This window comes from Salvelinus sp. IW2-2015, linkage group LG28, assembly GCF_002910315.2.
Source record: "Salvelinus sp. IW2-2015 linkage group LG28, ASM291031v2, whole genome shotgun sequence".
Taxonomy (NCBI): Eukaryota; Metazoa; Chordata; class Actinopteri; order Salmoniformes; family Salmonidae; genus Salvelinus; species Salvelinus sp. IW2-2015.
This window is the reverse complement of record NC_036868.1, coordinates 3,757,664-3,781,589: the sequence shown is the minus strand read 5'-3', so window position 1 is coordinate 3,781,589 and position 23,926 is coordinate 3,757,664. Positions and strand designations below refer to the sequence as shown.

The window sequence follows — 23,926 nt, the reverse complement described above, 5'->3', positions numbered from 1 at the left end:
TTGGAGACCAGTGTCAGAAACCTTTGAACAGCATTGCATGGGCTGCGAACTGTTATAATGTAGTACTAACAACACTACTAACTCACCCAAAGTTTAGTTTTAGTGTACTTTTATAAGTATTGTCATGTCTAGGGACTTGCTTTCTGCATTATCATCTAAATATTTTGTAGGGAAATCTGACATTAGACTTTACTAATGGTAATTTTAGTCTCATGGCCTTTGTGAATACTCATGACTTATAGTGTGATATGGTAGTGACACAGCTAATTATTCAGAATGGGGAACTAAGACTGGAATTCAAACTTGTGCAGACATGAATGGTGTAGGGTGAAGTTGCCCCTAGACTCATTTAATGGTTAAGGTTAGGATTGGTGGAGGGGAAGCGGATCATTGTATACAAAGTTAATGTACAAAATAAAGACGTGAGAACAGGAATCTCTTGTATGTTTGTCTTCTATGTTGAGTGGACAACTCATTGTAATGATCCTCAAAAATGGGTGCAATATTGGGTATATTAAGGTTAAGAATCAACCCTCATATCTTTAAAAAGATTTCTCTATGTTGAACAGTGATCCAAATTAAAATACATATATAGGAAATATATTTTTTGTTACAAATCTAAATATTGTCTCTGAATCAGCACTGAGAAAACCATTTCATTCCAAGCTGATCACTCCCGATTCCTTCGCTGGAACGAGGAAGATATTTTCTTAATGGATTTCGGTGAGCGCATTGCCCAGGAGGGAGAGGACATTGCCTGGGATAAGGAAGGAACAGGAGAAAGGTAAATGATAACAGGTTCCTGGATATGCAGTAAGAGACATCAATGTTTTTTCTACATTGGGAACAACCATGTGTTATCACATTATGAAAAACACGTAAAAGAGATGGCGCAAATCCTGTTAAGAACATCAATAAACTTCATACATTTCTGGTCAACTTGTAATTTTAGGATCTTGTGTATACCGGTGAGGTCGGTATCCTGCCATCTTGCCTCTTGGGGGCACTGGTGCTTCTGGGTTTTCCCAAACCTTTCCTCAGCTTCTGGCTCATTGCTGACAACCAGTCTGCCCCTTCTGGAGAGCTGTTCTCCTTGTCTGCCTGTGTGGCTGGGACAGGCCTCTGGTCCTCCACCTGGAGGTCTGCTTTTCCCCAGGCCTCGCTCCTCTCTGTGCCCGCATGAGGTGGCTCCTGGCTAGGGCAGCACACTCCTGCTAGTCCCCGGCTCCTCTTGGCTGCGGGGTAGAGCCCTGTGATGCAGTCACACTCCCCTGAACCTTCACAGCCCCCTGCCGCCCCACTGTCACCAATCTCCAGCCGGCACTCGGCCGTCCTCTCCGAGGAAAGGGTAGGGACGGGACAGGGACTAAGCACCTTGCGGAGAGGAGGGGTGATCTGTTCCCCGGGAGTCCGGACAAACCAGTTCCTGATGGAGGGCGTTTTCTGACGTATGAGGGGGGCCCTGGCGCCCTGGGCCTGAAAGGGGGAGGCGGCGGTGGTGCTGGAGGCGAGAGGCAGGTCTGCTCCTCTGGGAGCGCAGGCGGCAGGCTGGGGGGAGGCCAGGGCCCCCAGATGCCTTGGCCGGGGACTCTTGGCTGGGGTGCACTCCGCCTGGTTCAAAGGCACTGAGAGAGAAACAGAGTTTGTTTCAATCAAGAGTTCAGCTTGTTCAAGAATCATTGGAGATAGTCATCTTTGTTATGGTTGGCAATATACAGGCTATACAGACCAGTAAAAGCATTTGAGGATGGTAACCACCGCAATGGATATGGAATTTTAGATACTGCCAATCCTCATCAGGCAATATTAGTAAAGATGAACTGTACTATCCAATTCTTTAATTGACTGGAATGTAAAACATTTAATGGACCCCCTCTCTACTGATAGATAGCAGCAGTAGTGGTACTCACTTGGACTGTGCATGGTGGTGGCAGGTTTAGAACATGCCCAGCCCACCAGATTGGCCTCTCCGACAGAAGACTTTGCTCCATCCGTACCCCGGTCCAGACGCCAGATCCGTACGGTGTTGTCATCAGAGCAGGAAGCAATCTGCCAAGACAGAACATGAGATTACACAGGGCCCCAACCTGCACTTCTCCTAGCCTGGTTAAACCAGACTGAATGCTGCACTCATCATTGTTTCAATGGTGAACACAGCTTTTAGTCTGGTCTTCCCAGGCTACCAACCTGCACCTCCACCTCCAGACCACTTCAACTACCACAATTCTGTTTTATGGCAAAATAATAATATTTAGAATGAGCAGATCAAACTGAAAACATTTTCTCCAGAGACACAGAACGGATATAAAGGCAGCTTAAAGGGTATCTTTCCTGGCCGCTGCATGATGAATGTTCTCAAACTCATCTGAAATCACGCTGGCTATGTGAACATTGACAAAATCTTAGATCTCACCTTCGTGAAATCTGTGGGGCACCATGCTATGGAGGTCACTTGCTGGCTGTGGCCCTGAAGCATCATGGGAGGCTGTTTTGTGTCGGAGATCTGAAGTCGGAATATAAGTTGGTAAGACACTAATAAATGCATGGATAGAATAGTCAAAGCATGTTGATTTGTCAGCAATCGTCTATCAGTCTGCTTTTCAAAGGTTTTCACTGGATTGGTCAAATCAAAATGGCAGCTCACCTTCCAGATGTACGCATGATGGTCACTTGAGCCACTAGCCAGGAACTGGTTGTCGGGGCTAACAGTGGACTTCACGTAAAACGAGGAGTTGAGGTGACCACCGAAGACTGCCACTGCAACAGAAAGACATGTATGAACATCAGGAATAACATGCATAGAACTGGACAGTGAAACCACCAGAACAACATTTCAGTTGTTCAGAGTATACAGTGCGAGTACACAAAGTGGTCAACAAATAGGATCCTTAAGAGGCTCTCCATATATTACTTCTTGATTGGTCAAGAGACTGGTCACATGGTGGGTCAAAGCCCCCTGGGCTACATTCTTGGCTAATTCCTAAGGAATAGTGGTTGCAAACAATACCAGGGCCATATTTGGTATTTATTAGGATTTCTATTAGCTGTTGCAAAAGCAGTAGCTACTCTTCCTGGGGTTCACACAAAACATGACATAATACAGAACATTAATAGACAAGAACAGCTCAAGGACAGAACTACATATCAATACATACACACAAACGATCAGTTCATTAAGCACCAAAGGGGAATTGAGTGAAACAGGGAGGGACTAACTGGACTTGTCCAATAAGAACTGCTAATTTTCTCTTTCCATTGCAACCTGAATTGTTTTCTGTTGCATGTTCAAATTAACACAACCTAGACTTTGATGACTCATTAACAACACAAACACTGAGGTATTTCTCATCTTTCTGTCAGACAGTCTCTTGTACACGGAGGTACCCACTCAGCCATTCAACAACCTCTGGGCTATTGTAAAGACGATATATTATGATACGTGTCAGGCACATGAATGACAGTAGCCAAATTCATTATGTGGCTGTACAACAGTGGTCATGCTGTACAACAGGGGTCTCTAACAGGTCGATGGTGAGCTACCAGTTGCTCGCAGCCCACCTATGAGCAGCTCACCAAACAATTCTGAAAGTACATGCAATTTTCAGGTGTTCCACCGCAAACTGTCATAAATAAATCTCACAAGTATCAGACACCATTAGCTCCCAGCTAATATCTAATCAACACAACATTGACATTATCCCACACCTAGTTAGTCAATATTGGTTTAAAAAGCCAAACTTAACACAATAATTAATTTCCAGTAGTATTGTCTCTGTCTGTCTGTGGTACGCGCGTTTGTCTTGCACTCCATGCGTAGCCAGCCAGTGGATGTGACAACCATCTTGTGGCTTGACAGAAATACTATCCCCAAAATCTTCTCAATTAAAATGTTAACTGAAAAGTAGGCTTACCTGGCAGAAGTATATCATGAGTAAGTATATCATTATCTATTATTTTCTAACTTTGCCATGAAATTATAACAGCCACATCCGGAATAAAAGGGGAATTACACACAACATTTTGAAAAGGTTGGCAACCCCATGCTGTACAACTAGCTATTTAAGCAAATTAATCTTCCCAAAGTATGGCATTTTTGCCAAACTGACAGACAGCTTCCCATACATCAAATAGCCTCAACTGAACAGAAGTAGTGTGCAGCCCCATCTGGTGGTAAACAGTGGTACTGGCAGATTGAAACAATGGCGTGCTGGAGCTGAATGTGAATGGGTGGTAACGAACTTGCTATAAAACAAAGTCATGGGCTGAATGCAGACATGCTTCTGATGGATGTAGCCATAGAAACAGGATGACACAGAATGAGCTTTGTATGGAGCATTTGTTTACCTGGAGTGGTTTTCAGCCCGCTGACATTGAACATGTAGATGTTGTTGTCAGTGCAGTTGGAGAACAGGTTGGAGCCAGTGGAGTCCAATACCAGCCCTGAGTAACCTGTCACACAGACAACACAGGTCAGGTTCTACACTAGGAAACCCCAAAAATGGACTCAACCTAGGCCCTATTTGAATACTTGTAAAATGTTTCCCTCATTCCTTGAAGTAATCACTGATCTGATACTGTTGGCTAGGTGAAAGTAGGGGTTCCAGACACCAAATAGCTTTCACCAATCCAGTGAGGTCTGATAAGTTATTAGCCTAATTCAACGTAGGGAAGATGCAATTTTGAAGAATTCAAATTGGGCCATAGCCATGTTTGAGAAAACCCACCTAGCTTCCGTGTGCTAGTCCCTGGGTACGGGTACGCCTGGAGGGGGATGGGGTCATGGTGGTACGCTGTGTAGTTTTTCCGGAGGTCCCACATCTTGATTATCCTGTTTAGGAGGATAAATATGTCACTATTCATGTCAGAATCATTCTGCGTGATGCAGGCGTCACATACATCCTTACGACAGTCATCTGGTCATGTTCAATATGCACAAAGTGCAAGGAAACAGGGTGGTACCATCTGAATTTGTCTAATAAGAAATGCTTGCTTTAGTTTCCCGTTGTAAAACATTATGTTACGGTGTGTCTCAATGAATATGGTCCTGTGTTATTAGATTATTCTTACCCATCAACAGCACCTGAGGAGATGAGTGTGTGTTCATCCTGGAACAGAACCACCGTGACACTCTGCTGGGAGTCCTACAAGAGAGATGGAGACAATCAGTTATCCCAGTCCCCTATTCAACATTAAAAACAAAGCTGACGCCGAGTCAGTTGTTAAGGGTATTAGCGTATTACCACTCACCACAGAGGGGTCCATGCCGCGTGTGCCGGGGCGTTTCTTCTTCGTCTTAGAGGGTGTGTTTCTATCCATCTTATTGTGAGCTCCACTGATCTGCTTTACCTGCCTATAGAAGCCATCTGAGGAAAAAACTAACTCCATTACTCACCGAATAATCTCTTGTGGACAGACTACATAACTGGTATAGTAGCATCTGCCAACACACTGTAGGATGCGATGACTAACAAGGTACTTTGTACCGGTGCACAGATTTCTTTTTTGTAACTGATCATTTGGCTAGGTGTACGCCTCTTTTCGAAAAGGGGACATTTGGCCAACTTGCAGAGAGAGGGGAGTGGAGTTACCGGCCTGCTATCGCTCCACGTTATAGTATATTTTCTAACACGTGTCCAAGCAGAACTTAATCGAGCATCTGATGCAATAACCCAAGATTTTAGTTTCAAGATTACTCACTGAAAAACTCAAACATCGTTTACACTAAAGAAAAGCGAAATCACTTTTATGTCTGGCCTTACCTCTTTTGCTGCACCTTGTGTCCCAGACCATAATATTCCCATCTCGGCCCCCAGTACAGAACACAGCTGTGGGAGAACAGAGAAGCCAGAGTGGACGGTTACCATGGTTACTCATGAAGAAGTGTCCGGACACAAACAACTAAGTGTGTATTTGGCCTAAAAAGCATGGGGTCTCCTGGGGTAAAACAGAAACTCTGCAGCAGTCGTTTAAGAAGAGCTTTGTTTTCAGTAGCTGAGCTGTGAAGCTGGCCAGTGATGATGCCTACGAATAATCAAATAACAAATATTTGTGGCATGGCTATACACATGTACAGTCTGAAAGACCATACACTCGATGGAGCAAGCAATGTCTCTGCATTCAGGAAGAATGTCTACAATGTATCGTGCGCTCCCTTTCTGGGACAATGAATTGATTAGAAATGTACCTTTCTCCTGCTGTGTGAATGCAACAGACTTGAGGCTGCACTGGTGCCCCTTGAAGCTACCAAGGAGCTCCCCTGATGTCACATCCCACAGCTTGGCCATCTGATCACCTGATGCGGTCACCTGATGGTGAAAATACAAACATAATTTTATCATGTGTCTTATAAAAAAAAAATACTAGTCTGATCACTGTGTGTGAAACAACCAGGAAAAACTTCTACTCACCAAGCTAGCCTCCCCTGGCACCCAAGCAAGGTCAAAGATAGCACTATCATGTGCCAACCATTCTGTGGAATAGAATACATTAAGTTTGTACCTCAATTGGCCTCCGATGATATTTCATGGTCCAACAACAAGACAAGCTAGACTGGTGATTCTGACAGCTGCGGTGACTATTGGCTAGTCACACAACTAGTGGTGTGCCTCACAACCTTCCAAGGAGGTCTGCATCATAAGGGAGCATCATGATCATACCATCTGTTGTCTGAGCCGAATAAACAAGGTGCTAGAGTTACTCTGTTGGTGGTGTGATTCTGTCACTCAGGCATAACATACCTTTCAGAAGTGGACTCTGTCGGTTCTCTGTGTTGTAAAGCCTCAGGGCTCCCCCATCACTGGCCACCGCAAGGACGCCCTGCAGCCCCGGGGCTGAAATCGACAGGAAAATATGCAGTAAAAAAATAACGAAATCAGGACAGTGATTCATGGTTGTCGCCGTCAAAGACAGAGTAAAATATTTACTGTATTACCTGTAGAGAAGGCGATCCCCAGATTCCCGTATGAGATGTGTTCATCATGACGAGCACACTGGTAGCCGTCCAGCAGAGAGTACAAATTGTATTTTGGGCTGAGGTCTGTTGGGAAATAAACAAATAACGTTAGCCACTCAGGAACATGCAGTGCAATACTGTATGGATAACCACCCTAAACCCCGTCCGGCCTGGGTAGGCCCTATGCTTAGTCACTAGTTATAGAGCTAGTTACCAGTACTTCCCACAACAACAATTAACAAGACACATATATTCAATGAAAATATGCAATCGAGTATAAGATAGTAACATGATCAGGATAGTATTGTTTTTTTATGAACGAGTCAACAATCGACTGAGTAGATAGATCTAGCTATAGTCGACACACAGTGGCCAGCCTAGCAGCCAACAACGCTGAAGTGGACACAGCTGAGCCAGCTAGCTTAGGCTAACTAACGTTATAGCTAGTTAACGTTAATAAGAGTCAAACCAGACGGAATACTGTCTGGATCCCTATAAATTGACATTCTTACCATTGCACCTCCGTTCACAGACTCCGCTGTCAACAATGGAGCGAAAAAGCATTTCTGTAACTTAGCCGAAGCTAGACGATTTTTCTAATATTTCGATTTTTCAGATGAATTTCTGTGCGGTGGTCATCAGTTCATTCGTGGCTCCCCTTTCGCGCGTACTTAAGTAAGTAACTAACATACATAACGTATTCTTAAGTAACAGAAATATAACACGAATCCCCCGCGAAACCTACATCACACTCGTTGATTGGTTGGAAATCTGATACTTCCTGTATTACGTCACTTTCTACCTTTGTGCGGAATGAAACATACTAAATTGATACGGTTGAAGATAATATAAAGTTATTTCACGTGAAGTCTAAAATATAAGCAATGTCGCATTTAACTGCACGTCCTTTCTTGTCAGAGGCTGGTTATGGGGAACAAGAATTTGATACAAATTCAGCTTTCATGGAGTTGGACAAAGGTGTGTACAGTTAACCAGTCATCAAGCAACTAGCTTGCTAAGCTAGCTACTACAATTAAAATGACAAGCTAGCTTGTTAGCTATTCGTCACAGTGATGAGCAAACTAAAACTAGCTAGCTACATTCAGACATTGCCCAGTTAGACTGCTTCGATGATCTAAATGTTTGACTGTCATTTATTACAGTTTTGCGTCTTGGAAAATTGGCTAGCAATGTGAAGCAGTGGTCGTCTTCCCCAAACTCTTCCAGAACTACCCTTTCCCCATCCTCATCAACTCTGCCTTCCTGAAACTGGCAGACATCTTCAGGCTTGGGTACAGAGGATTGTGACATTTCAACAAAACATTACTCTGCAAAATGCAATGCAATATTGATCAATATCAAAATGCGTATACCTCAGCCACAGAATCGTTCAAGGCAGATTTGACCATATTGTCCTCCTACAGTAATACATAAACATACCTCTCCCCTCTCAGGAACAACTTTCTGCACCTTTGTGTGTTGAAGGTGACTCAACAGAGCAAGAAGCACCTGGAGAAGTTTCTCAACGTGGACGAGTTTGTCAAGAGAGGGTTCTCTGTCATCCACAGCAAACCAAGGTAAAGACCGTTTCGAGTTGGATATTCAACGGATATTTGTGCTTTCAAACCACTTGAGCCACAGACTACAAATAATTGTCATGATGTTGGAAAAATTGAGCACAACATTGCACAGGTCTTATTTTCACGATTTGGACATTAATTCGCTTTCCAAAGCTAATAAACATGTGGAAATGTGAGCAGCATTTTGTATTCCTAGTTGAATTAGTTAGGAAGCGTAAACAAAGTACAAACTTTTTTACATTCGAATTTCAATAGCTCCTTGGTCATGCGACTTACTGACCTCAACCAAGGTTCAGAATGTCCACTGACTACCCTTCTATATTGCACACCCTTTGGTTTGTCCATTTTCATCTCACACGTTTTTACATGAATTTTTCATACTTTCTAAATTTCAATAGCTCCTTGGTCATGTGACCTGACCTACTGACCTCAAACAAGGTTCAGAATGTACAGTCAGTGGGCCTACACATTGCACACCCTTTAGTTTGTCAATTTTCATCTCACAAGATTTTACATACATTTTTCAAACTTTCTAATTTGTGACCTACTGACCTCAAACTACTTTCAGAATGTCCACGGACTGGCGGAGACGAGCGCCACGAAACATCCAGTGCGGTAACGCGACCGATCCCGGAGAAGCTAGCGGAAGCCCCAGGGAGAGTTCTCTTTTCTTTGTGAACGGCAGGGTGCCCTGGAATGGGTTCGCCCCAAGAGAGGGGCCCAAGCCCTGGAAAGGGTCGCAGTTCTGGCGGCGTCCGGTGAGCTCTCTCTGGGGAGAGGATGGAAATCTTGCGCTGGGCAGTACCCATATCTGCAGCATGTCTCCAAGATGAACAGCCTTTGTTATGTTAGAACAATGTTGGTAAAGGAAGTCGCGGGGCTCAAGCCGTGGCTGGGAGAGAAGTTGCTCCGTCACCCTCTCGCCACCGTTGGAAGTTCGTTGCGCGGCACATCTCGCCGTCTCTTGTGCGTGGTCTCGCAAGGAGCTGCGTGCGGGGGTTTGTCGGGGTGGTGTCCGTCGGCAGGCCGAAGGCGGACCGGTGGGGGGTTGGGTTCGGTGGTTGGCGGCGGCGACTCTGGACGTGCGCCGGGCCCTTCTTGCGGATCTCCCCAGCTACGGTGCTCGCCGGCCCTGTTCGCGCTGGGTGGGTCGTATCGGTGGGTCGCATCGGCCGACGCCTAGCAGCTGACTTGGATTCCCCTGGTCCGCACAGGTTCTGACTGTTTAATTAAAACAAATCATTGCGAAGGCCCGAGGTGGGTGTTGACGCGATGTGATTACTGCCAAGTGTTCTGAATGTCAAAGTTAAGAAATTCAATGAAGCGCAGGTAAACGACGGGAGTAACAATGACTCTGTTAAGGAGTCCTTAGCCTTAGTATGGGATAACGAGGTAGTCCTCTAGCAGGGCTCTTCCAATCCCTCCCTGTATGTCACCTGTTTTCAGGTGTCGCTAACGATGCAAACCAAGTGGGAGTTACCTCGGTACTAGTCCGTACGCAAAGAGAGTCCTGCAGATGGTGACGGCTGTTGATCGTTAACGGAAGGCGGCAGTTTGTCCTGGAATATGGGGCTTTCGGTCAAGCATGAAAATGTGAGGGCGGTTCCACCAGACTCAATGATTTGCTGCAAGGCTCTTGTAAATGAATCCTGACCTTGACAAGAAGCCAATCAGAGAATGATGGCTCGAACGCATCCCTGGCTTTGGCTGGGAGGGTGGAGTTAAGTCCTGGGAGACGGCTGATGAAAGTGTACTACTGGCATCAGTCTGATCACAGAGCGGCTGTGGTGAAACGTTTAAACGCGTCCCCCGTATACTTAGCTAACTATAAACTGCAAAGGTTTGAATTGAACGCTGGCTTCGGCTGGACCCGCTAACAGTGGAGCACTAAATGGAGATTGAATGTGGTTAGCGGTTATGGATACTGCCAGGTCTCCGGTCCGCCTGGATGCGGGACTCTACACATTCTATGTGGGAGCTCTCCTCCACGCTCCTTGGAGCATGTAGTGGCGATTAGCTGACCATTAGCTGACACTACCAGGCCTCAGGCTTGCCTGAGTGCTGGACACCACACATTGTAGGTGGGGAGATCTCCTCTACGCTCACTAGACTCGAGGCGGAGACTAAACCCATTGGCCCCGCAGTGATAGGGCATTGGATGGAACTGGATCATGCCCTACGAAGTGGGGAAGAGGTATCTCCAGCTTGTCTGGGGAGGGAGACGTCCATCTGATGTGGCTAGTGCTATCTACGGCCATTGATTTGCTGCTTATCCATAAAATGGACGGAAGAAACCTAGGTTCCCAATGGGCACAGATCACTGAATGTCAACTTGATGAAATTCAAAGGAGCATACCCACCTGTCGCGGTCGCACTCAAATCACCCAAGTAGGTTTGGTGTATGTGCTTGGCTGAGGAGCCAATGGTGCGAAGATACTATCTGTGGGATTATGACTGAACGCCTCTAAGTCAGAATCCCCCTAAACGTAACGATACCGTAGCACTACGGATCTTTGGTTGGCCCGGGATAGCCTGCCTCTTTTGGCAGGTGAGTAGAGCTGTTCGTAACGGGGTTGGGTGCGGCCAGATGAGTTGCCTCCCCTCTCCTGAATCGCACCGCATTTTGTTGGGAACCTGGTGCTAAATCACTCTTAGACGACCCGATTCTGGGTCAGGGTTTCGTATGTAGTAGAGCAGCTCACTCGCTGCGATCTATTGAAAGTCAGCCGTCGATCCAAGCTTTTGTCGGGGACGGAAGGTGTCTTCCTCCATCATCCTCCTTCTTTACTTACAGGTTACAAGGTGCACGCAGAAGGGCCAGAGGCCAGACACAGAGTGTGAGAGAGCCCAGGCAGACAGGTAGAAGCCGTAAGACATTGACATGGGGCTCTGGATAGGTAGGGGGCTAGGTGGTGGACTGTGAGTCAGGTTGGGACTCGCTGTGGAGGTCAAAGGGTCACCAGGTGCATGAGGAGGCCTCCATCATGGCGAGGCCACTTAGAGTCCGAGCAGGGGAGGCCGGACTCTGGGGCCATGGAGGTTCGAGTGGGGACTTAGTTTCTGAGTGGAAAAAAGGGGGCGGGTCACCAGGTGCACAGTGCCTGTTTCGAGTTACCAGGTGTACAGTGCCTGTTTCAGTTTACCAGGTGTACAGTGCCTGTTTCAGTTTACCAGGTGTACAGTGCCTGTTTCAGTACAGGGTACAGTGCCTGTTTCGTTTACCAGGTGTACAGTGCCTGTTTCGTTACCAGGTGTACAGTGCCTGTTGTTCAGTACCATGGTTGTACAGTGCCTGTTTCAGTTTACCAGGTGTACAGTGCCTGTTTCAGTTTACCAGGTGTACAGTGCCTGTTTCAGTTTACCAGGTGTACAGTGCCTGTTTCCAGTTTACCAGGTGTACAGTGCCTGTTTCAGTTTACCAGGTGTACAGTCCTGTTTCAGTTTACCAGGTTGTACAGTGCCTGTTTCAGTTTACCCAGGTGTACAGTGCCTGTTTCAGTTTACCAGGTGTCTACAGTGCCTGTTTCAGTTTACCAGGTGTACAGTGCCTGTTTCAGTTTACCAGGTGTACGTGCCTGTTTCAGTTTACCAGGTGTACAGTGCCTGTTTCAGTTTACCAGGTGTACAGTGCCTGTTTCAGTTTACCAGTGTTACAGTGCCTGTTTCAGTTTACCAGGTGTACAGTGCCTGTTCAGTTTACCAGTGTTACAGTGCCTGTTTCAGTTTACCAGGTGTACAGTGCTGTTTCAGTTTACCAGGTGTACAGTGCCTGTTTCAGTTTACCAGGTGTACAGTGCCTGTTTCAGTTTACCAGGTGTACAGTGCCTGTTTCAGTTTACCAGGTGTACAGTGCCTGTTTCAGTTTACAGGTGTACGTGCCTGTTTCAGTTCCAGGTGTACAGTGCCTGTTCAGTTTACCAGGTGTACAGTGCCTGTTTCAGTTTACAGGTGTACAGTGCCTGTTTCAGTTTACCAGTGTACAGTGCCTTTCAGTTTACCAGGTGTACAGTGCCTGTTTTTTTCAGGTGTACGTCCTGTTTCGTTTACAGGTGTACAGTGCCTGTTTCAGTTTACCAGGTGTACAGTGCTGTTTCAGTTTACCAGGTGTACAGTGCTGTTTCAGTTTACCAGGTGTACAGTGCCTGTTTCATTACCAGGCGTACGTGCCTGTTTCAGTTACGGTGTACAGTGCTGTTTCAGTTTACCAGGTTACAGTGCCTGTTTCAGTTTACCAGGTGTACAGTGCCTGTTTCAGTTACCAGTGTTACATGCTGTTTAGTTTCCAGGTTACAGTGCCTGTTTCAGTTTACCAGGTGTACAGTGCCTGTGTTCAGTTTACCAGTGTACAGTGCCTGTTTCAGTTTACCAGGTGTACAGTGCCTGTTTCAGTTTACCAGGTGTACAGTGCTGTTTTCAGTTTACCAGGTGTACAGTGCCTGTTTCAGATTTACCAGGTGTACAGTGCCTGTTTCAGTTTACCAGGTGTACAGTGCCTGTGCAGTTTACCAGGTGTACAGTGCCTGTTTTCAGTTTACCAGGTGTACAGTGCCTGTTTCAGTTTTACCAGGTGTACAGTGCCTGTTTCAGTTACCAGGTGTACAGTGCCTGTTTCAGTTTACCAGGTATTACAGTTGCCTGTTTCAGTTTACCAGGTGTACAGTGCCTGTTTCAGTTTACCAGGTGTACATTGCCTGTCTTTCAGTTTACCAGGTGTACAGTGCTGTTTCAGTTTACCAGGTGTACAGTGCCTGTTTCAGTTTTACCAGGGTGTACAGTGCCTGTTTCAGTTTACCAGGTGTACTAGCCTCGTTTTCAGGTTACCAGGTGCAGTGGTTTTTGACAGTGGAAATATAGACGTCTTAGTGTCCGGGGAGGGGTGCTTAAGTGTGGGTGCCCCGGTTCGCCTGGTGGGCAAGGTTATGGAGATGGCTGAGACTCGGTGATGGGTGATGCCCAGTGAGAGGGGTGTTGACTGAGTAGGGAGAGTAGGTGTGGAGGTCTGTAGTTCCAGGGAGTATACACTCTCAGGCCCAGGAAGAGGGCAGGCAGGCAGGGAGTGTAGGCCTAGAGGCCTGGAGTCAGAGGTCACCAGGTCAATGGGGGCCTGCCTGGAGTTCAGGAAGGCCCCAGGGAGAAGGCCCAAGTGAATAGGTGTGTGAGTAACACTGTCCTTCAGGGGAACAGAGCAGGCAATTAATGTAAAATCTTGTGAGATGAAAATGGACAAACAAAACGGTGTGCAAAATATAAGGCTACTCAGTGGATATTCTGAAAGTAGTTTGAGGGTTGTAGGTCATAAGACTAAGGAGCTATTGAAATTTGAATCTTTTAAAAATTGTCATAAAATCTCATGAGATGCAAATGTACAAACAAAAGGGTGTGCAATGTGTTGGCCCACTGAGTGTACATTATGAACCATGTTTGAGGTGTGTGGGTCACATGACCAAGGCGCTATTTAATTTCATAAATGTAAATAAGTAATTTGAAATGGTGTGAGATGTAAACCGACAAAAAAACGTGTGTGCAATGTGTGTGTCTGCCATCGGGTTAGCTACAACCAGTTTTGAAAGTTTTAGGAGTAATTGAAAGCTATTGTCACTATGTTGACGGTCCGTAACTGCTGTTGGTGGACGTAAAGAAAACTACAGACAAAATATCCGTCGACTATCCAACCTGAATCTGTCTTTACCTCGGTCCACAGCAACGACCCTGTGACCAGAGCCATCACTCTCAGGTATCATGGCATGCTGCTCGCTTTGTCTTTCCATTAGAGCTTGATTATTATGATGGTGGTTAAGTCCACAATCCATACAGTAGCTGTGTTACAGATTTGCAAGATGGTCATCATTAGTCTCACAATTCAGACAATTGATTCCGAAATATTGCATTCAGTGCCTTCGGAAAGTATTCAGACCCCTTGACTGGGTGGGTATAATTTGTGGAACGTTCCAACAGGAATCTGTTACAAAAACTTCGTAAATTACAAGGTTGCCAACAAAAAACGCATACAAAGTAGCATGATCAATTCAGTAGCTGCCGAATAGGCATCAACTCACCACGTAGCTAATTTGTAATGTTTGTCCATAGACTACCACTCACTACCAGAGTGAGTCCTTTTCGGAATAAACGTGGTCAGTAAAAAACGTAATTAAATAGCCTACTCCCTACCCGATATTTTCTTCTGCCGCTATACACCTTTGTATGCGTTGTTTGTTGGCAACCTTGTTATTTACGAAGTTTTTGGAACAGAGTCCTGTTGGAACGTTCCAGAAATTATGTGGAGATGGGAGAATGTGGCGATGGGAGAATCTTCCAGAAGGACAACCATCTCTGCAGCACTCCACCAATCAGGCCTTTATGGTAGAGTGGCCAGAAGGAAGCCACTCCTCAGTAAAAGGCACATGACAGTCCGCTTGGAGTTTGCCAAAAGGAACCTAAAGACTCTCAGACCATGAGAAACAAGATTCTCTGGTCTGATGAAACCAAGATTAAACTCTTCGGCCTCAATGCCTAGCGACACGTCTGGAGGAAACCTGGCACCATCCCTAAGGAGAAGCATGGTGGGGCAGCATCATGCTGTGGGGATGTTCTTCAGCGGCAGGGACTGGGAGACTAGTCAGGATCAAGGGAAAGATGAACGGAGCAAAGTACCGAGAGGTCCTTGATGAAAACCTGCTCCAGACCACTCAGGATCTCAGACTGGGGCGAAGGTTCACCTTCCTACAGGACAACAGCACATAGCCAAGAAAATGCAGGAGTGGCTTCGGGACAAGTCTCTGAATGTCCTTGAGTGGCCCAGCCAGAGCCCGGACTTGAACCTGATGGAACATCTCTGGAGAGACCTGAAAATAGCTGTGCAGCGGCGCTCCCCACCCAACCTGACAGAGCTTGAGAGGATCTGCAGAGAAGAATGGGAGAAACTCCCCAAATACAGGTGTGCCAAGCTTGTAGCGTCATACCCATGAAGACTCGAGGCTGTAATCACTGCCAAAGGTGCTTCAACAAGGTACTGGGTAAAGGGTCTGAATACTTATGTAAATGTGATATTTCAGTTTTTTTTTTAAATGTACATTTGAAACCTGTTTTCGCTTTGTCATTATGGGGTATTGTGTGTAGATTGATGAGAGAAAAAAAACAATTTAATCAATTTTAGAATAAGGCTGTAACGTAATAAAATATGGAGAAAGTCAAAGGGTCTGAATACTTTCCAAATGCATCGTACCTACAACTATTTCAAGAGCAATGCAAGGCTAGATCATCAGTGCATGAAGAAAATGTGAAACCTCACTGATTCCAAAAGAAAATGGGATACAATACACCATAGATGACAAAGCGTTTTTCTTTTTTTAAGACTCAATCAGCTCTGCTTCCATGATTTCTGAATCTGTGTGTTTCGTCCTGTTTTTGATTTATTAAGGATGCTTGGCAGTTTGGCCACTTTCATACCTGAAAGGAAGAATGGCCATCATAGCGTTCACCAAAGTCTAGACTCACACGACAATGTTGAAGTAGAGGCGGACATCTTTGCATCGGCCTACTTATCTGCGCAGTCAAAGTAAGTGGTTTAAGATAAGTTTCAGTCTGGTAGCTGTGTTGTCTGGCCGATCTGTCATTATTTGAATTTAGCTAACTTCCTTGCAAACTGTTCACATAGTTGTTTTGGTTCTATGCCCCATAGAGGAATAATTATGTATTGAACATGTTCGTTTCTCTGTCCCATTTCAATCTGCAGAGACTTTGCAGCTGGGATTTGCAACAAAATCAGTTAATTGATTCAAGGTAACATAATGTTCTCAGTGTCATGACACTGAGTGACAATATCTTGTGCAGAATCACATTACATTCTGAGGAATTAGGGTTTAGTTATATACAAGCAACTGAACAAGCACATTTTCAAGGATTCTTCATTGTCCCTTTGGCTGTTGTCCCTTAGGTGTTGTTGTAGAAAAAAAGCCATGCGATTTTATTTTTAGATGAAGCATCCAGGGTCGTGGTTCATTATGCCACACTGTAGCAAAACATTTTGCAATGGGAACAAAGGCAGACAAATGCAAGCGTTTGTTAGTGGACAAGTTCAGATAGTACGTCCTGGTTTCTGAGCGTTTTCTTCCATTTCATGCCAACTGAACATGACCCCTTGTGATCTCCCATTGGCCCGTGCTATGTTTCACTATGCTCTTGTTCCTCCACAGCTCTGGATGCCCCTGTGGACCTGAAAATGAAGCTAATCCCTATTCTGCAGCACATGCACCACAATGCCAGCCTGACCTCTAGCAGCCTGGTCTCTAGCAGCCTGGTCTCTAGCAGCCTGGTCTCTAGCAGCCTGGTCTCTAGCAGCCTGGCCTCTAGCAGCGTGGACTCTAGCAGCCTGGCCTCTAGCAGCCTGGCCTCTAGCAGCCTGGCCTCTAGCAGCGTGGCCTCTAGCAGCGTGGCCTCTAGCAGCGTGGCCTCTAGCAGCGTGGTCTCTAGCAGCCTGGCCTCTAGCAGCGTGGCCTCTAGCAGCGTGGCCTCTAGCAGCGTGGCCTCTAGCAGCCTGGTCTCTAGCAGCCTGGCCTCTAGCAGCGTGGCCTCTAGCAGCGTGGCCTCTAGCAGCGTGGCCTCCTGCAGCCGGGAGCTGCTTCAGCAGCTGGTCACCTCCTACCCCTACACACCCATGGTCATTGTCACCCTGCACACATTCACCCAGCTGGCCGCCTCCTCGCTCATCGACATCCCAAAATGGGTAGCTATAGCAACGGACACTAGAGGGAAACTAAGGGGCGTGGCTGACGTGTAAACAGATATTACATTTTCAAATTGGTTAAAATTTGGTTAATGTTAGTTTGTGTTAAGGGTTTAGTTAAAATTAGGTTAATGTTAGTTTGTGTTAAGGGTTTGGTTAAGATTAGGTTAATGTTAGTTTGTGTTAAGGGTTTGGTTAAAATTAGGTTAATGTTAGTTTGTGTTAAGGGTTTGGTTAAGATTAGGTTAATGTTAGTTTGTTAAGGGTTTGGTTAAGATTAGGTTAATGTTAGTTTGTGTTAAGGGTTTGGTTAAGATTAGCGTTGAGGTCAGGCTCCGTTTTAGATTTTGGCTAGACGGCCTGTCAATGGGATGCTGGTAAGAAAAGTCCTCATAGTCTCTCCCCTGGACAATAATGGATATTAGAATCCCATTGGTACGCAACCCAGACAGTTTTTGGCAGCTGGATGCTATTTGGCATGACACCTACCACCGCAGCAGACAGAGTACATCTCATTCAAAACAGACAGACAAACAGATGTCCAAGTACAGAATTTGAGTGACAACTGACCTGTTTATTATATGCACCTGAAGTCCCAAGACAGCATAGCTTAACAAAAGTGGAGAACATGCTGTGGCACCCACCCAGGCTAGAAATTCTAAACTCCTTTCCTTAGCTTAAGTTTCTGTGAGATCAGTAGAAGGCTTTGAATAATGTTTAATGTATAGTCTGTTCTCTCTGAAGTTACAGCTGCTTCTCCAGTACATGAAGGAGGACCCTAGGAATGCAGTCAAGAGACTGGCCATCCAGGACTTGAAGCTCCTGGCTAAAAAGGCCACTTATCTCTGGATAGGAAATGGCAATGTTGGCGGGCACAGTGACTCCATGTGCAGAGAAGGCCAGGTTGCTGTGGTAACAGCATTCCTGCGCTAGCTTAACAAGGTCAGTGAGCCGAGGAGGGGTGGAAGCATCACCTGAGGAACAGAAAGAAGGAATGTTTTGGAAAGTTTTGAACCCAACTTAAGTAATTGACTGAATGTCACAAAGCCCCAAAACAGTAGGGCTGGTAATCACAAAGAGTCTTAGAGTAGGTGTGTTGGTAAAGGATCAGATTTGTTAGGTAATAACTCCTACTCTGAGATGCTTTTTGAATACGGGCTTCAAGTGGAGCGTTGTTAAACTTTGAAGGGAAAAAACTGTTGTTGAATATGTAGTAAATAGTTTAAAACAAATGATTTACTTGAAAGTCAGTTTCAGAATAGCTATGGAAGCAAGGTAATGCATTTCAAGGAAAATAAATTAACACAGTATTATGAAAACATGGATTATCCTCATAATAACCAATGAAAGATAATTCACCACTCGCTGTTGGATTATGGAGTTGGGAATTTGCAGGTATGTGTGGGACAAAGACCCCACCTGAGTGTTTTCTCTGTTCCAGAGAAAGGTGTGTGTACCACTTAGTAGGAGGAGATGTCCTCTCACTCATCTTTAATTAGCTACCTGACCATCACAGGTCTTCACACTTCACAGCCATCCAAAATAGGGTCTACCTAAGAAAAACTTCCAGTAGTGGACGAATTCATGTTAAAATGGGTTTGGTGCACTCCAAGGTCTTCACAGGCCTTCACAGATACCAGTACAGTATTAGGGCTTGTCCGTAATAAAGTAACAGTCATCCATTTAATTAACGGCAGTGTTTTGTTCTTTGCCAAGAAAATATTTTTTGTAATGGTTGTTGCTGCCTGGCCTGTGTTATTTAGCGATGAAAATGGTATCTATATTAATGTTATTGTCCTGCTTTCCCTCCCCAGACATGATGCAGCTGGAGCAGGACACAGTGATGGGGGTGGAGTCTCTGTTGGAGCTCTGCAGTCAGGGCGACAGCCCCAGAGCTCAGGCCACGCTCAAGGTGGATAGCACCCTGGTCCAAGTGTCTATACAGTACTTTTAGAGTGAGGGGAAAAGATGCTTGGCCTCCTTGGTAGTCATGTAAACTGTAGTTTATTAGCTATTAGTTTATCAATAGTTTACAAAAAAATCTGTAATAAACAATTATAACACATTTGTTGTAATTGTGTACTTTTTACTCTCTCACTCCCCAGATGGCTCTCACCTCATTAGTCCAGCTGCTGAAGAGTCGCCCCCACCTCAGCCAATTGGCTGTGGAGTTCCTGCTGTGCCAGCTGCACTCGGCCCGCGACCCTTAACACGTGCTGGGATAGGGCATGCTGGGGGATCTGGTGGACCTCTACCGGGTGGTCATTCACTCGTTCACCGACAAGCTGCAGGTGCTCCTGCTGAGAGATACACAAAGCCCTAATACTAACTGTTATTGCCCTCAGGGGACAAGTAAAAGTGTAGTGAATTGAATTAGAAAAAATTGCTAATTGGGCAACTTCTGCACGTTTTGTTGTCTGAGTGAGGGAAATGTTGTAAATGAAGACGACTTGATATATTTTAATAGATGAGATGTTGAGGATTATAATAAATACTGCTTTGATGTCATACAAGCAAGCCAAACACCTGTGAGTCCAAATATGCACTTCACATTTCCATATCATAAAACTCATGTAATATACAGTGTCAATGTTTATGATCACCATGTTGATAGGGTTACAAGATGACATACTGTCATACCCTTGGTTGTTCTCAATAGAATGAGCCTATATTTTATGTACAGTTACAAGATGACATACTGTCATACCCTGGGTTGTTCTCAATAGAATGAGCCTATGTTTGTCTACTGTGAAGAAAATGAGTGGCGGCACACACACATGAATGTACTTATGACTCCTTTCTATGCGCACCAAAATTCCGGTCTGTTTCCCTGAATTGCATTTTTAAAGCCTAACACTGTAATATTGTATTTTATAACTTAGCTAGTTATGTTGGCAATATAAAAAGCTTTCAAATAATGCCTACCTGACCTAGATTGCGATTTTATAATGGACTGTTTTTGGATTCGTAAACAACAACAGTAATTGTGTGATGGCGGGGATGCAGGGTTGTGTTCCAAACAAAACAACTACAAGTGTGCTTGCTCTAGTTCCTCAACGACACAGTTAGGAGAGCTCAAAAAAGCACCTTATTGTTGAAGACTCTTCTTTGAGTCATAAAAGTGTATTGAAATTGAAACATTTAAATTAAGAAAAATTCCCACGAGTGTAAAGGGTTAATAGGAAGCTAAGGAGTGAGCACTGATTTGTTCTCATATATCATAATGGTCTCTGATAAATTCTGTGTGTGAAGTCTATTCAAGTTGTTTCCAAAGCTGTTCTCCAATCACGAATCCCACCTACTAGATACTGACATCTGGCATGTGTCACCTCTCCCTAGGTCTCCCTGGCGACTGTGGTGTTTGTGGCTAGCCAGTTGTCCCTGTCGGCGTCGGTGATCAAGCAGCAGCTGGAGAACATGGCCATCGGTTGGATGGTGAACCGCATCGCCAGGCGGACCTCACGCATGGTGAGTTTCTAGTCTGTGGGAAGTCAAGACTCATTAAATCTGGACATTTACAGGAATGTTAATTATTGTCCCTGTCAAATTAACCTAATATAGTGATGTCAAGGAGGCTCTTGTAGTCCTCTCTCGGTGAAGTAAGTAAAGTAAAGAGGAAAGACTAGACCTATACTCTATTTATAGATAAGATCTTTGTTGCCCTCATTTAGGGTGGAATCCTAAATGTGCATGCTTAACTTGACACTCGCATAAATTATGCATTGATGTCATTGGCATACTTCCGTGAAAACTCAAGTTACAATGCGCATATCTCAAGTTAGTATTCAAGCCTTAGTCATTAGTCACTGATGCTGATACCTTAGATATCAGTGTAGCAGCATTTCCACCCTACTGTCCTGATGTCTGTTCTGTCCTGCCTGGCCCTCTCTGTTCTCCGTAGGGTTGCCATGAGTTCTCCAGCAAGCTGTACCAGAGCCTGCAGACGCATGTGGCCTCGGAGCATTTATACTTCTGGCTCAACGGTCTGAAGGAGTTGTCCCAGGCTGTGCTGTGTCTTAGCGGCCTGGAAGACGGAGACTACAGCGCAGCTATGGCGGCCATCGCCGAGGCCCTGCGCTCTTACCAGAAAGGCATCGCCTCCCTGACGGTCAGTGACTGGCCACCTGCTTATAGTCAGTGTGCAGTCATTTGATGTGACGCGGTCATATCTCTGCTTAATGTTCCACTGTCCTTCCAGAGGTACTTCCAGAAACTCCAGTCAACCAGTATTAAAGGAACTAACTAAAGCAATGGAAATACTATTGGGAATACACTACTGTAGCTCAGTTCTTGCTTTAGGGGCCGTTTGATGCATTGGTATTTTGTACGCTGTAAAATGTATGTATCATATACGCAATTACCTTTTAGAAGTGGTATTTTGCATCTAAATTATTTATAGAAATTGATCCAGACTTATTGTACATTTTTTGCTTTTCCAGCTTGCCAGCTTGCTTTTCCCCATCTCCTCGGACCCCAACCGAGCCAATCCCGGTGCAGTACAACCAACAGCTGCCTCTGAAGGTGGCTCCACCCCCGGATTGTTCCGCAAGATTCAGTCTGTCTGCCTCAAAGTCAGCTCCGCTCTCCAGACCAAGACTGCAGCTATCCCAACCCCCTGCCCTAGTAATGATTATTGCAATGGTTATATACAGTATACACTAATGGGCTGATGTTATAAGTTGTTGAGACTGTACTCCTATACTGTTACAATGTCTCTAGCTACTATGGTTTTTGAACTTTTAACTTATTTTAAAGAAAAAATAGTACAACTCCCAATGGTTCAGCTTCATTAATACAACAATGCCAACGTATGTAACCACCAGCATATTTCATTTCCTGTTAGATTCCACTGGTCAGCAAGACCAATGAAATTGAGCATCGGGGGGAGCCCCACAACGACTACTTCAGCACCCAGTTCCTGCTCATCTTTTCCATCCTGGGCAGCCACACGGTCAACGTGGAGGCCTCAGTGGTGGACGAGAGCTACATGGAGTGGAAGACAGCCCAAAATCACTGTCGGTCAAGTCCCTGGAGGACCTTTACTCCCAGCAGCTCTGCCACCACCAACAGCAGCAGCAGGCACAGCAGGCTAGGCCCAAGCCGGCCCCGGCCCCCCCAGAGGAGTAGTGTACATGCTCGCTTCCAGTGATACCCTAGTAAAACTCCTCTAACCCATTGCCTTGTCCCAAAGGTCTTGGTTTGTTTCCTTCCCTTTCCTTCTCTGAAATGACTGGACTGAAGAAATAGAGGCAACGGCTTGGTGAGCATTCATCCACTCATCATTGCTTTCACTTATCCATTTCTTTTAGGTTAGTGGTCACAGAATGGAGGAAGGGAGACAAAGCTTTGGAATGTTATAGTTCAGCCCCCCCAGGAGGTTGCTTGTCTGACAGAATTTCAGGTGACTGTTTACTAATATTCTATACATTTTCCAATTATTAAAGACCACATTTTACTGAAGCTCCGCAATGTGAGTCTTTGTGCGAGTGTAGTTTAATTGTTGTCACGTGGGGGCAGTTGGACAAATGCCCATTATATTATACGGATTAGCTGCGGATCCGAGTTGTCTGGAACCCTCTTCCCAACAGCTAGAGCCGAAGATTCTGCGCATGTGCGGGATTCTCTACATAACGCACAGTCTCTGCTCTGCTCGTTCGGCTGCCCAGAGAACAGGCTAATCAGGCGTATTTGTGGTGAATGGTGCTTATTTAATGAAGCTAGATCGAAGCTAAATCAATGTCTGCAAGATCACAATATTAATATTCTACATAACTTCATATATCTCTGTGCCTTTATTAGCTTTCAATAAAGGATTTGTATAGTGGAAAGTGGAAATATAAATGTTCAGCAAAGCTACTTACTCCATCTGTAGTTTAGTGAAGAGAATGCAGCATTTAGCCATTAAATTAAATTCTCCATGGGCAGGGCCGGCTCCGCATAAGGTGCCCTTGACTGCCAGTGAAAGTATTCAAAACCATTTCCACCTTCCATCCCTTTACTCGGCGCTGTTCTAAACAAGACCAGCAGGGGGCGGTCAGTAACTATTGTAGAATAATGTTCTACAGTGGCTAAACAAAATCATTGAACGCTAATAATGATATTTGGAACAAGTATGGATGGACTACAGTCTCTTGATCAATTTGACTTGTATGCAGCTCTCTGCCCCTTCTGTTATTGTTACATGTCCTTCAGAAATGTATGTATTTTCAGTTAGGTACAGTTCATTTTATTCCACAATAGCTTCAGTGATGGACTGATGTAGGTCTATGCACTGATGCTATTTATTTGTAAAAAAAAATACTGTTCATCTCTGGCTCAAAATTATTTGGTGGTCGGTGGGGACAGTCGGCACTTGCTCAAATCCAAGTTTTTGGTCGTCGTCATAGGGAAGATCTCAATTCCATACTCCTCGCGTCCTCTCTCTCCTCGTCTCCTTCTCAAAACCCATTGGAGGAGAAAGTCAGAGGGCAGAGAGATTATCCCATAACACAGATTCTCACAGCAGTATGTAGGAGGGAGAGTCCTAGATATGAGAAGTGTGCAGGAGGGCATGAGACGAAGGAATGTGTAGTTTCAGTGGAGAAAGTTGTGGGAGTGCCCATGGGGCTGGAGATCAGAGGTGTCCGGTGAGAGAAAGGCAGGTTGAGGTTGTTGTGTCAGAATAACAGAAAG

General features: G+C 45.2%; 1 protein-coding gene and 1 pseudogene across 2 annotated transcripts; one reads left to right on the top strand and one right to left on the bottom strand.

Annotated features, from left to right (window-relative positions):
• Positions 1-314: 314 nt before the first annotated feature.
• Positions 315-7,727, bottom strand: dtl (denticleless E3 ubiquitin protein ligase homolog (Drosophila)). 2 transcript variants are annotated; one of them, XM_023974089.2, is made up of 15 exons: positions 7,465-7,727; positions 6,932-7,036; positions 6,738-6,830; positions 6,408-6,469; positions 6,185-6,305; positions 5,760-5,825; positions 5,248-5,363; positions 5,068-5,141; positions 4,725-4,828; positions 4,345-4,449; positions 2,645-2,757; positions 2,414-2,503; positions 1,911-2,049; positions 967-1,625; positions 315-757 (listed from the first exon to the last, which is right to left on the bottom strand). In XM_023974089.2, exons 1-15 carry the CDS (start codon positions 7,514-7,516, stop codon positions 671-673), a joined length of 1,986 nt encoding a protein of 661 aa, XP_023829857.1. In that variant the 5' UTR covers positions 7,517-7,727; the 3' UTR covers positions 315-670. The 2 variants fall into 2 exon arrangements, with proteins under 2 accessions (XP_023829857.1, XP_023829858.1); XM_023974090.2 differs by having other exon boundaries at positions 670-757; positions 928-1,625.
• Positions 7,569-23,006, top strand: LOC111954066 (integrator complex subunit 7-like; annotated as a pseudogene).
• The last annotated feature ends 920 nt before the right edge of the window (positions 23,007-23,926 follow it).